Raw genomic sequence first — 14,337 nt, forward strand, 5'->3', positions numbered from 1 at the left:
TCTGTTCTCATTTGTTCCTGAATTTCTTTGGATCTTGGCATGATGTCTAGCTTTTGAGGTGCTTTTGGTCTACTTCTCTGTGTCAGGCAGCTCCTATTGAAGTGATTTCTTGATTGAAACAGGTGTGGCAGTAATCAGGAAATTGAACTCAGGTGTGATACACCACAGTTAGGTGATTTTTTAACAAGGGGCAGTTACTTTTTCACACAGGGCCATGTAGGTTTGGATTTTTTTTTCTCCTAAATAATAAAAACCATCATTTAAAAACTGCATTTTGTGTTTACTTGTGTTATATTTGACTAATGGTTACATGTGTTTGATGATCAGAAACATTTTGTGTGACAAACATGCAAAAGAATACGAAATCAGGAAGGGGGCAAATAGTTTTTCACACCACTATGATAGATAGATGGATGTTTTTGCTCTCCTCAACCTCATCGCCGTGCTCCTGTCCTGTTTACCTCTCAGCTTTTATGTCAGCATCCACACCCAATGCGCCGGAAATTACGATTTATTTTGATTTGTGAGGCTTCCCGTGTTTGTTTTTTCCACGCTGTGTTCTTTTTCACATCAGACAATCAAGAAACTGATGGGCGTAGCATTAACTAGGCCACTTGTTTAAAGTTTAAATACAGCCTGTGTAATAAACCTGGTTTATCTAAACATTATAAAAAATTACAAATACGGGGTTAGTCAGAGTTATGTTAGTGGTACTGCTCTGTATAGACTTGTATACAATGTACGTGCCACATATGGTCCATGTGTTGAACATGATGGCGAACAAGTTGAGAAGTTCCTGGAAATCATCTTGCACATATTAAAGTATGTTTTGGGAATGAATTGTTTCCGCCATTCAAATGTTAACATCAGTTTGACTCCCCCTGTATTTTATGTGGATGTTGGGGTCCCAGAGCACATTTTGGAGGTCCTGGAGCGCAGAGGGCTCTAAAATCAGAGGTCAGCTACGACACAAATGAAGGAAGTCATCGGAACGCTTTGTGACTTTTGAATGGTGGGCAGCTCAGTGGCCAGTCACTTAACTGTTGAATTAGGATCGAGTGTCTTACTACAGTCTGTGGTGGATTGGCACCCTGCCCAGGATTGGTTCCTGCCTTGTGCCCTGTGTTGGCTGGGATTGGCTCCAGCAGACCCCCGTGACCCTGTGTTTGGATTCAGCGGGTTGGAAAATGGATGGATGGATGTTTTACTATAGTGACGTGCACAGGCCATTCAGCCCAACAAAGCTCACCAGTCCTATCCACGTAGTGAGAAGTCGAGCAAAATGACCCCTTTAATTGGCTACCTGAGCAGATTACAATATGCAGGTTTTCGAGGTGACTCAGGCCCCTTGTTCAGGCAAGAAGAAGACATCATATTGTAATCTGTTCAGTTAGCCAACAAAAGGGGTCATTTTGCTCGACTTCTCACTAAATTCATAATGGTCAACATGGCACAACACCCTAGTACTACAGTCCTATCCACTAAAGAAGAGATTTTATTTTAGATAACGACAACAACATCATTTATTTATAGAGCACATTTTCATACAAACAGTAGCTCAAAGTGCTTTACAAAATGAAGAATAGAAAAATAGAAGACACAATAAAAAATTGTCAACATTAATTAACATAGAATAAGAGTAAGGTCCGATGGCCAGGGTGGACAGACAAAACAAAAAACTCCAGACGGCTGGAGAAATAAAATCTGCAGGGACTCCAGACCACGAGACCACCCAGTCCCCTCTGGGCATAGATGAGTGAAGTGGGTCGGACTGGCGCGCTTTGACGGGCTGAACGGCTTGTTCTCGTCTGCATCGTTCTAATGTGAACTGTGCATTGATTTATCAAGTTTGTTAAAATCATTTTTTTTTGTGGTAAAAGAGTAGGACACCCACAAGGACTACATATAGGGGTCCCAGGACCTGTAAATGCACCACTGCACAAGCCCAAATTGCTTATGGTATTTGTTTTTTTTTTCTTCTCTATTTTCTAAACAGGCTTTTTTGGATGAGCTCCATGAGACCGGCCAGCTGCATTCCATGTCCACCTGGATGGAGCTGTACCCATCTGTGAGCATTGACATCCGCTTCTCCAACATGTTGGGTCAGCCAGGTAAGAAGCTCTCGTCTCCGTACCTTGTGTGAATACAGGACCTCCTGTTCAGTGGGGTCTGCGGACAAGTTAATCCCTCAAACTTGCTGACCAAAGTCCACTGCTAATTTCACAGCACTAAGTGAACACTGTGGAATCTAAACCTACCCACATATTGATATTCACCGGTAGAGTGAAGCCGTGGCCACAAGATTTCTAGGAGACACCGAGGCCTTAATCAAAGGAAGTCCCAAAAAAACTTGAGGAGGAAGATGCTGAAACTTCCTAATCAGGAAAAGGTGACAAAACCATTTCTGAGGCACTACAGTGACAGCCATTGCCTCAAAGGGAGAACATTTGGAACAGGAAAGGCAGGCCTGCCAAAATGACGCCCAAGGGCACAGCAACCACTCATTTAGATAGATAGATAGATATGAAGGGCGCTAGATGATAGATGGATCTGAAAAGCACCATATAATAGACGGATAGATAGATAGGAAAGGCACTATATAATAGGTAGGTAGGTAAATAGATGGATGGATAGAATAGGAAAGGTACTATATAAGAGATAGATAGGAAAGACACTATATAATAGGTAGGTAGGTAAATAGATGGATGGATAGAATAGGAAAGGTACTATATAAGAGATAGATAGGAAAGTTATGATAAATACATAGAGAAGGCACTATATAATAGGTAGGAAAGGCACTATATAATAGATAGATAGGAAAGAAAATGCACTATATAAAAAACAGATAGGATAGGAAAGACGCTATATAGTAGACAGATAGGAAAGGCGCACTATAATAGATAGATGCTGTAGATAGATAGGAAAGACACTATATAACAGACAGATAGAGAGGAAAAGGCACTATACAATAGACAGATAAGGAGGGCACTATAATAGATAGATAAAACTTTCTTTCTTTCTTGGTCACCTGGGGGAACTTTCACATTTTCCAGGAGCTCTTTAAATAAATAAATGCATAAATAGGTAAATAAATACACACACACACACACCAGTATGTCTGTAAAGCAAGAAAATTCATAAGAAGAACAAGTTCTGACTTGGCGGTCCCAGTCCCAGTGAGGCGCTATACAGACGTTTTGCTGTTGGTATAAAAGTCCCGCAATGCATTTCTTGACACACTTCTGCTGATTAATTCGTTGGCTGCAAGTGCTCAGTGTTGGGGTGTGTACCTTTGTTCTTAATGGCCCTCAGGTTTGTCTTCATTCTCTCAGGGTGTCCTTTAACCGAGCCTGCCCTTTTAATTTGCCTGTTGATTCGGTGGGCCCCCACTTGAAATGATTTATGAAGTCGCTGAGGATCCGAGAAGAACATTCAAAGAACAGGAGCCTGAGCTAAAGTCAGTGTTTAGGACTTCACGATGACAAAGAAACTGATGAAGAGTGGGATTTATGGGACACTTGCGAGGGAGAAACTGGTGCTTTCCAAGAGGAACCTCTGTACAAAGAGACAGAGTGATCCCTAAGCCTTTTGGAGTAATGTCCTATGACAGAACTCTTTGTCTGACTTTTGGCCAGTAAGAACACTCAGCTCTACAATAAAACTTGGGGGTGCTGGTATGGCAGGGTGGGGATGATTTTGGCAGGCGCAGTTGATAAGTCTGGCATACCCCACGACTAGAAGTCATGCCAAGTGACGTCAGCTTTAGGTTTCCTTTCTTTAATATGGCTTTTTGTCTAAAGGTCTGGTATCAGGAAGGGGACAAATATTTTTTCCCAGCACTATAAGTTGTGCTCACTCTGCATCCCCACCAGTCCCCCCAGCAGACTTGTGCCCCCTGCTGGTAGGGGATTTGCTCATTTCAAGTGCGGTGGTTTTTGTTTTGTTTTTTTTTTTCAGGTTCCACTCCACTGGACTTGTTCAAGTTTTACGTTGAAGATCTGAAAGCCCGCTTCCACGATGAGAAGAAGATCATCAAAGACATCTTGAGGGTACGTTCACTGTCGGCCTGTCTGTTGTATGCTGTCCAGTGGCTGCCATCTAATATTTGTAGCCTTTTACTTTTTCTTTCCAGGACCGTAACTTTGGAGTGGAAATCAAGACAACCTTTGAGGACTTTGCCCACATCATTAGCTTTGACAAGCGGGCAGCCACCTTGGACGCGGGAAACATCAAGCTGACCTTTAACAGTGTGAGTAGTTTCAGTAGGCACCTGTGTCCTGCATGTGCTCGTGTTTGGTCCATCTGCTCACTTCTAAGGATTCCACAGTAGGCCCAGTTGGCGTCTTGTTATGTTTTTTAATGTGTCACCTTTATGGCGATGGGCTAAATGCTTTTTGTCACCAACAAGAAATCGTTCATGGTGGCTCTCCCACTTCTTTTTCTTCTTCTTTCTTAGCGTTTATCCCACGTTGGTGCATGATCCGCATTTCTGCATGTCGATTTCCACTTCTTTTGATCGGGGGCGATGTTGGCGAGTCACATGTCTTCTTTAAGTCGATCAAGCCACCGTATTTCTGGGCCGAGGCAATTGACAATGACATGAAGTTTATACAAAGAGTCCATATTTGCAGTGTTGGCCCTTCTTTGTTTTTCAAGACCTCTGTGATTCGCCCTGGCAGGCTGTCAATCAACTTCTGAGCCCAATCCTGACTGACGGCCACCGCCCATTCTTGTACAATCAGAATTGGTGGGTTTTTGTTTGTCCACCCGCCTCTTGACCACAAGTTCTCAGTGTGGAGTTTCCTGGCCTTGGACCCCAAATTTTGATGTTTTATTCCCTGAGCCACTCAGTTGTCACTTTTGCCTTATGGCCTGGTGCTCCATCATGTTGGTCACCAAACTGTTTTTGGATGGTTGGGAGAAGTTTCTCTTGGAGGATGTTATGGTCCCATTCTTTATTCGGGGCTCAGGATCGCGGCACCACCAGTGCTCAGGAATGGCAGCGGGCAGGTGGGAGTGAGGCGATGATTTGTGGAGGATGGCCTGGTGGGTGTCAAGAAGGGCAGCAAAGAGGCCATCAGGGACAGACTGATGTTCTGGGATTGGACTGCTGGGGTCAAGTCATTGTCTCTGATGAATCCCCTTTCTGATTGTTTGGGGCATCTGGAATAAAGAAAAGGTGAGCGGCGCTACCATCAGTCCTGTGTCAGGCCAACAGTAAAGCATCCTGAGACCAGTCATGTCAGCCATGTCAGTGCAGGGCTCAGAAGACAGCCAGGAATCTATCCTAATAAAAGGCAAAGCCCTCACTCACTCACTCACTCACTCACTCACTCACTCACTCTCTCTCTCTCTCTCTCTCTCTCTCTCTCTCTCTCTCTCTCTCTCTCTCTCTCTCTCTCTCTCTCTCTCTCTCTCTCTCTCTCTCTCTCTCTCTCTCTCTCTCTCTCTCTCTCTCTCTCTCTCTCTCTCTCTCTCTCTCTCTCTCTCCCCTTCCTTCCTTCCTATGTAGGTAGAAGGCTGACATTTGGCAGGCTCATTCCTTACAGCTTACTTACAAAAGTTAGGCAGGATTCATTTCGAAATTCTACGCATAATGGTCATAACTGGAACCTGTTTTTCTCCATATACTGTAATGGACGTTAGCTCGATGGTCGTAGGGGGCGTAGTTTTGTGTGACATCATCACGCCTCCCACGTAATCACGTGAACTGACTGCCAATGCACTACGTAGAAAACCAGGAAGAGCTCCAAAAAGCGCTGAAGAAAACATGCATTATATAATTGAGAAGGCAGTGAAACAATAAGAAGCGAGCGAGTGACATATACAACCATATTCATGAGTTCTGCTACTTCGGAAACAAAGCAAGGTGTAAACCTAAAGTTTAAATTAAGTTCATAGACAGGCCACCGCTGGTGTTTATCATGCCCACAGGTAATGCGGGATACAAGTTTAATGAGAGGACGCAGGATATAAACGAGTTTTGATCACTTTGTAACTAAGTTAAAATTGCTGGTGAAGGTCTGTGCTTATGCAAATTCCGAGACTGTGTTTGTGGGGATTGACAGTTAAAGGCGGGTGGGGGAGTCACGTCATCATCTCCCCTCCCATTCACCTCATTTCGCTCTGAGCTGAGCTCTGCGGCTAACGCCATCTTTCGAAGCAACTTCGTCAGACTGCCACCAAATACTCACAGAAATATCCACAAGTTAATACACACGCTGTCTCTTTGAGTTTCTCCACACTGAATCCTCCAGGCACTACTTACAAAAGGTTACATTAACAATCGTGTTACGTTATGTTTAAAATCTTTCCTTTTCTTCTCGATTCATTTTACCCTCGCACCCCCTTGGTTTTAGAAGAAGTATGAAAAAATCTGAGGTTAACACAGAAAAACAGATCACCAATTCAAGCTTCATGAATAATCGATTCGCCATCAATAATTGTTTTGGTAAAGCCATCCTCAGTGTAATCCTCCTTCCATTTAATAATTTTTCCGGCACTAGCCAGGATTAAATGAACGGTAAAAAAAGTAAGAGCGAAGCGAGGGTGACTTATTCAGGCAGGCATATACAAGTAATCCCTCCTCGATCGCGGGGGTTGCGTTCCAGACCCCCCCCGCGATAGGTGAAAATCCACGAAGTAGAAACCATATGTTTGTATGGTTATTTTTATATATTTTAAGCCCTTATAAACTCTCCCACACTGTTAACATTATTAGAGCCCTCTAGACATGAAATAACACCCTTTAATCAAACGTTTAAACTGTGCTCCATGACAAGACAGAGATTGCAGTTCTTTCTCACAATTAAAAGAATACAAACAGATCTTCTCTTCAATGGAGCGCCGTCAGGAGCAGAGAATGTCAGAGAGAGAGAGAGAGCGCAACAGAAAAGCAAACGATCAAAAAATCAATACGTGCTTTTAAGTACACGTATACAGAAGCACCGCGATAAAGCGGCATTTTGTAGAGGAGCGTCCGTGTCCTCTGTCCAAACAGCCCCTCCGTCAGGCAGTGAGAGTGAGAAAGATAGAGAGAAGCAAACAATCTCAAGCACCGCGCGGGAAGCATATCTTATGTCATTGAGGAGTTTTAGTTAATAGGAATACATGCTCTGATTGGGTAGCTTCTAAGCCATCCGCCAATAGCGTCCCTTGTATGAAATCAACTGGGCAAACAAACTGAGGAAGCATGTACCATAAATTAAAAGACCCATTGTCTGCAGAAATCCGCGAACCAGCGAAAAATCTGTGATATATATTTAGATGTGCTTACATTTAAAATCGCGATGGAGTGAAGCCGCGAAAGTCGAAGCGCGATATAGCGAGGGATCACTGTGTATGACAGCAACACTCATGACAATGTCAATCATGTTACGTTATTATTAAAATTTTTCCTTTTCTTTTTCATTAACTTCTTCAACACACTACTTCTCCGCTGCGAGGCGCAGGTATTTTGATATATATATAATATATGAATGACCTCCAAAGAGCACTGAGACTTTTGATCACGTGAACGAGTCTGAAAAACTGTGGTCTCCTGCCCAGCGAAAGTCGAGCAGCCAGCGCGCGTGCATAGCTGTGCCGGCCTTTGAGACGCTGACTGCGCTTCTGCCTTAAGTCAAAGTGAGCACTTTTAATTTTTTTCATCCTCCCCTGCGCTATAGCCCAGACAAGTGCAAACACGGGACCCCTTTTCTACACCACGGCAAAATAATATTAAGGCAATTCACACTTTCTTTTGCGTATCACGATTATGAGGTCCTCAGCTCGGATTATGAAGACACGCACGAGTGGAGGACTGACAGTGCCATCACAGCCGATTAATGGCGGGGACGTCTCACCAGTCTACACAAGACACACCGCGACTGTCCCCAAAAGGCGATCATAACGTCAGCGAACACATCTCTCTAGCTATACTAATAAAAGGCAAAGCCCTCACTCACTCACTCACTCACTCACTCACTCACTCATCACTAATTCTCCAACTTCCCGTGTGGGTGGAAGGCTAAAATTTGGCAGGTTCATTCCTTACAGCTTCCTTACCAAAGAGTTTCGTGTGACATCATCACGCCTCCCACGTAATCACGCAGTACATAGAAAACCAGGAAGACCTCCAAAAAGCGCTGAAGAAAACATGCATTATATAATTGAGATGGCAGCGAAACAATAAGAAGCGAGCGAGTGACATATACAACCATATTCATGAGTTCTGCTACTTCGGAAACAAAGCACGATGTAAACCTACACTTTAAATTAAGTTCATAGACAGGCTGCCGCTGGCGTTTGTAATTTAGTGCCTGCCCATATAAGGCCGTCCGTCAGCGGCAATCCAATAGCAAACTGCCACGGGTAAATATTCATGGGTGAAGGACTGTGCTTATGGAGAGGAAGATGAGATGGTCAGGGTGGTGTTTGACACAAACTCAGCGAAACTGCGAGAGAAAGTTTTAAGTGCCAGGACTAAGGTAACATTAAATACAGCCATGGACATAGCACGACATGGCACCAGCACAGCTGGGAACCGATGCATGTACACGAGCGGCTCACGTGAACTGACGCAGTGCACAGATAAAGGCAACAGTTCCAAAGCGCTGAACAAAAACCGAATTACACAATTGAAAAGGCAGCAAAAAATATGAAGCATCTCATAAGCATATTCATAAATGCAGCTGCTGCGGAAACAAAGCACACGTTGGAAAAAGTCAATGTCCCGCTAAAGGAAGACAGTGTAAAAAAAAAACCCGTGCATGCAGTGTGTCAGGTCTCAGATAAAGAAGAAGAGCGAGCTGTTTATTGATGCAGTAAGAAACGAATCGATGAATGAAACCTGTCATCTTTACAACGATTGACAAACACGGAATGTAACTTGAACACAACACATCCTACAAATACGAACCTGATTGAAAGAAATAATGAGAATCAAATCCTTGATGACAGCAACACTCAGTAACACTCACAAAACAAATACTGTATATTGACAGTCATGTTACGTTATTTTTAAAATGTTCCCTTTTCTTTTTCTAGCTTTTTTAACACACTACTTCTCCGCTGCGATACGCGGGTATATATATATATGTATATATATAGCCCGATCTATATACTCGAATAATGGATACTTTATTCGCCATCAATGATTGTTTTGGTAAAGCCATACTCAGTGTATTCATTAGATGAACGGTAAAAAAGTAAGAGCGAGGGGAGGATGACTTATTGAGGCACGGAGGCAAAACCACAATAGCATACGGGCTCGATGTACGAAAAAATACATCTTTTCAAGTTCTATTTAGTCCATATGTGTCAAACTCAAGGGCGCGGGCCACATCCGCCCGGCGTGTAATTATATCCGGCCGCGAGATCATTTTATATACTGTATTATTGTTATTAAAGCCGGGTATATGAAGCGCTGGTAACACAATAAACTACAGATCCCATAATGCAGCGCTTCGCGAAGCTAGAGTTATTGCGCACTGAGTTTGCACGGCGCTTTGGTGACTTTGAAGAACAAAAAAAGTCCGTCTACATGCGGCTCGAACCTTGTGCATGTTTGGTAGCACATATCTGTGTGAGAAGCTCTTCTCAGTGATAAAGACTAACTAACAGCACACAGGAGTCGCCTCACTGATGACCACCTGCAGTCCATCCTGAGAATCTCCACAACACAGAACTTCACACCAAACATAAACGAACCTGTGGCCAAAAAAGATGCCAGGCGTCCAGCTCTAAAATGACATCTGAGCAAAGACAACTGAATGATTTGATTTGTTATTGCGTAAGGCGGAGTCAACCGTTTTAACAAACAGCGTATTGCACTGATACTGAAATAGCTGTGTGTGTGTATATATGTAGATATGTATGTATATGTATATATATGTTTATATATGTGTGTGTGTATGTATGTGTATGTGTGTATATATATATATATATGTATTTGTGTGTATATATGTGTGTGTATATATATGTAGATATATATGTATGTATATATGTGGATATGTATAGATATGTGTATATATATATATATATATGTTTATGTGTGTGTGTGTAAATATATATATATATATATATATATATATATAAATATATATATATGACAACAACACTCATCACTCACAACAGTGACAAAACAATTACATTGACAATCAGGTTACGTTATTTTCAAAATGTTTCCTTTTCTTTTCATTGCTTCTTTAACACACTACTTCTCCGCTGCGAACCGCGGGTATTTTGCTAGTATATATATAAAAGAAAAAGGCAACTTTCCTTTCTTTACACCTTTTTTCCTTTTATCCCAAACCAAAGCCTTTCTCTCTTAACACGGCAGAGGACACAAAAATAATTTTCTTTAATTGCCGGTAAGGCACATTACCAGAGGCACAAATTTGAACGTTCACTTAGAAAATGTAATTTCTATACCACAGCCGTCGTGTAGCGCCTTTCAAAAGGGATCAACTACCGAGAGATGATCCATATACCTGTACATGTCCACACTCGTCATCCCGCACGTACAATCAAACGTTAGCTACTGCAAAACCCCGCTATCTAAGTGATCTAGTGAGCCTTCCAATTTACATCGACTAAAGAAGGAATTTTAAAAAAAATGTTTGGGGAGGGTATGGGCTGGATATGGAATTAGAAGAGGATTTTTTTCTCTCACAATCGAAGTGCGTTTGTCTGATCTGTCAATCTATCATTGCTATTCCAAAGAAAGAAAATGTGGAAAGGCACTTTCAAACTGTTCATAAAAACTACGACACTGACTCCCTTCTGAAAAGCGATCAGAGAAAGAGAAAGGAGAGGGAACTAAAAATCGCAGTTAATCGGACAGCCGTCATTTTTCACTCGCCTGAATATATATAGCATTTTTAGTGTAGGTAGATCATTTTGACCTGGTCATTTTAAAAGTAGCTCGCAAGCCGAAAAGTGTGGGCACCCCTGTTATAAGGGGTGTCCAGCAGGGGTCAGTGCTGGGCTGCTGCTTTATTTCCTGTACGGTGGATTCAGTAAGTGTTCAGATGCCCTCACTTTCTGTACACTTTTTAATGCTTTGGATTTCATCTGAAATTGAAACAATATGACATTTGACCCCACAGTTTACACTCAGTATCCCATAATAACAGTGAAAACACATCCTTTAATTATCTTATTGCAGTGTTTGCCAACATCTGTCCTTGGGGGCACACTGCTTCAAGCTTCTGTTTTTAATTGGACTCCTTGGCTAATTAGGTTATGTGTTATTTCCCAAGTTCCGTGTTTTGGGAACAGTATAGAAATTAGAAGACTAAATTTGGTTGAAAAATACTATATATATATATATACAGGGTGGGCCATTTATATGGATACATCTTAATAAAATGGGAATGGTTGGTGATATTAACTTCCTGTTTGTGGCACATAAGTATATGTAAGGGGGGAAACTTCAAGATGGGTGGTGACCATGGTGGCCATTTTGAAGTCGGCCATTTTGGATCCAACTTTTGTTTTTTCAATAGGAAGAGGGTCATGTGACACATCAAACTTATTGGGAATTTCACAAGAAAAACAATGGTGTGCTCGGTTTTAATGTAACTTTATTCTTTCATGAGTTACTGACAAGTTTCTGACGACTTCTAAAATGTGTTCAATGTGCTGCCCATTGTGTTGGATTGTCAATGCAACCGTCTTTTCCCGCTCTTCACACACTGATAGCAACACCGCAGGAGAAATGCTAGCACAGGCTTCCAGTATCCGTAGTTTCAGGTGCTGCACATCTAGTATCTTCACAGCATAGACAATTGCCTTCAGATGACCCCAAAGATAAAAGTCTAAGGGGGTCAGATCGGGAGACCTTGGGGGCCATTCAACTGGCCCACGTCGACCAATCCACTTTCCGGGAAACTGTTCATCTAGGAATGCTCGGACCTGACACCCATAATGTGGTGGTGCACCATCTTGCTGGAAAAACTCAGGGAACGTGCCAGCTTCAGTGCATAAAGAGGGAAACGCATCATCATGTAGCAATTTCGCATATACAGTGGCCTTGGTTTCCATTGATGAAGAATGGCCCCACTATCTTTGTACCCCATATACCACACCATACCATCAATTTTTTTGTTCCAACAGTCTTGGAGGGATCTGTCCAATGTGGGTTAGTGTCAGACCAATAGCGGTGGTTTTGTTTGTTAACTTCACCATTCACATAAAAGTTTGCCTCATCACTGAACAAAATCTTCTGCGTAAACTGAGGGTCCTGTTCCAATTTTTGTTTTGCCCATTCTGCAAATTCAGTGCGCCGATCTGGGTCATCCTCGTTGAGATGCTGCAGTAGCTGGGGTTTGTAAGGGTGCCATTTGTGAGTAGCTAATATCCGCCGAAGGGATGTTCGACTAATGCCCCTCTCCAGTGACATGCGGCGAGTGCTACGCTGTGGGCTCTTGCTGAATGAAGCTAGGACAGCCACTGGTGTTTCTTCATTAGTGACAGTTTTCATGCGTCCAAATCCAACACTGAACCATCCATCCATCCATTTTCTAACCCGCTGAATCCGAATAGGGTCACGGGGGTCTGCTGGAGCCAATCCCAGCCAACACAGGGCACAAGGCAGGAACCAATCCTGGGCAGGGTGCCAACCCACCGCAGGACACACACAAACACACCCACCCACTAGGGCCAATTTAGAATCGCCAATCCACCTAACCTGCATGTCTTTGGATTGTGGGAGGAACCCGGAGCGCCCGGAGGAAACCCACACAGACACGGGAGAACATGCAAACTCCACGCAGGGAGGACCCGGGAAGCGAACCCAGGTCTCCTAACTGAGAGGCAGCAGTGCTACCACTGCGCCACCGTGCCGCCCCAACACTGAACCAGTTTCACGAAACTTAGCAAGCAGTTTGCTAACTGTAGCATGGGAGATGGGTGGTCTCGTAGGGTGTCTTGCATTGACATCTGCTGCAATGACCCGGTTACTGCGTTCACCAGACATCAACACAATTTCTATCCGCTCCTCACGTGTTAACCTCTGCGACATGTCAATGGCTGTAAACAAAGAGAAACTTGTAAACAATTCATGAAAGAATAAAGTTACGTTAAAACCGAACACACCATTTGTTTTCTTGTGAAATTCTCAATAAGTTTGATGTGTCACATGACCCTCTTCCTATTGAAAAAACAAAAGTTGGATCCAAAATGGCCACCATGGTCACCATCCATCTTGAAAAGTTTCCCCCCTCACATATACTAATGTACCACAAACAGGAAGTTAATATCACCAACCATTCCCATTTTATTAAGATGTATCCATATAAATGGCCCACCCTGTATATATGAGGGGGGACCCAAAAATAACCGGAAATATTTTTAAAACGTGTTTAATTTAATTTTCTGTACAAACTACAATTAGTCTCCTTCAAAGTACTCTCCATTGGCGGAAATACACTTATCTAACCGTTTGTTCCATTGTTGGAAACATTTTTTAAACTCTGAAGTAATGCCCATTAATGCTCTGGTCGTTTCTTGTTTTACCTCTTCGACGTCAGCAAAACGCCTTCCTTTCGAGTCTTTTTTCATCCGAGGGAACAAACAGAAATCACACGGAGCTAAATCCGGCGAGTAGGGTGGGTGGTTCAGGGTTGTCATCCCGTTGCAATAACAATAGTTTCTGCAACACTTTTTTTTCAAGAAGAAAACAAAATTTCACTGCCGCGCGTTGCTCACAATAATCGGCCATCATAGAAAAGCACAAAATTCACTGAACACAAGCACAACCTTCCAGACTGATGGCACTTGGCAGACTGACTTGTGAGGAGTGTAACGATCGCCCTAGTGGCCCAACCACGTACTACAAGTACCAACCTAACAACAGCAAAAGTCCGGTTATTTTTGGGTCCCCCGTCGTGTATATATACAGTATATGTTTATATATATTAAAATGTATCGAGCAGTTATACAGGAATAATATATATATATATTTCTTTTTAACAATATTTTCATGTTTTTATTCTACTTTTCCAACTGCTTTTAATTGTTTAATCAATCCATTATTTACTACTTAGTGGCTCTGACGTTAGAGTAGTTGCAGCCTTTCGTAATTCAGTGCTGTTTGCCCGGAGGTCTGCTCTGCTCATTTTTAATTGTCATTGAGATGCAACGAAGGGGGAAAACTGCAGAGAGAAAGGACAAAATAGAATGAAATCAATAAAAGAGAGTTAAGCATTTAAATGTAAAGCAAAAGCAGAAACATTTGTAAATGCCTTATAAATGTAAAAATCACGCTACTGTGCTTTTCTGAATGTAGAATAAGAGTAAAGAGATGAGTGCTATCAGTTATTGGCACTGAATAGGAATCTGGCTGGAACAAAA

The 14,337-nt window shown here is 42.5% G+C and overlaps 1 protein-coding gene across 4 annotated transcripts in view; it reads left to right on the forward strand.

Moving 5' to 3' along the window:
• Positions 1 to 14,337, forward strand: part of LOC120524858 (pre-mRNA-processing factor 40 homolog B-like) — a 124,777-nt gene that overhangs the window by 74,374 nt on the left and 36,066 nt on the right. For all 4 annotated transcript variants that reach the window (XM_039746654.1, XM_039746656.1, XM_039746655.1 and 1 more), the window contains exons 18-20: positions 1,997 to 2,111; positions 3,958 to 4,049; positions 4,133 to 4,249. In XM_039746654.1, coding sequence (XP_039602588.1) covers positions 1,997 to 2,111; positions 3,958 to 4,049; positions 4,133 to 4,249 — 324 coding nt within the window. The remainder of the gene's footprint in view (positions 1 to 1,996; positions 2,112 to 3,957; positions 4,050 to 4,132; positions 4,250 to 14,337) is intronic.

The sequence above is a fragment of the Polypterus senegalus genome, chromosome 3 (genome assembly GCF_016835505.1).
Source record: "Polypterus senegalus isolate Bchr_013 chromosome 3, ASM1683550v1, whole genome shotgun sequence".
Taxonomy (NCBI): Eukaryota; Metazoa; Chordata; class Cladistia; order Polypteriformes; family Polypteridae; genus Polypterus; species Polypterus senegalus.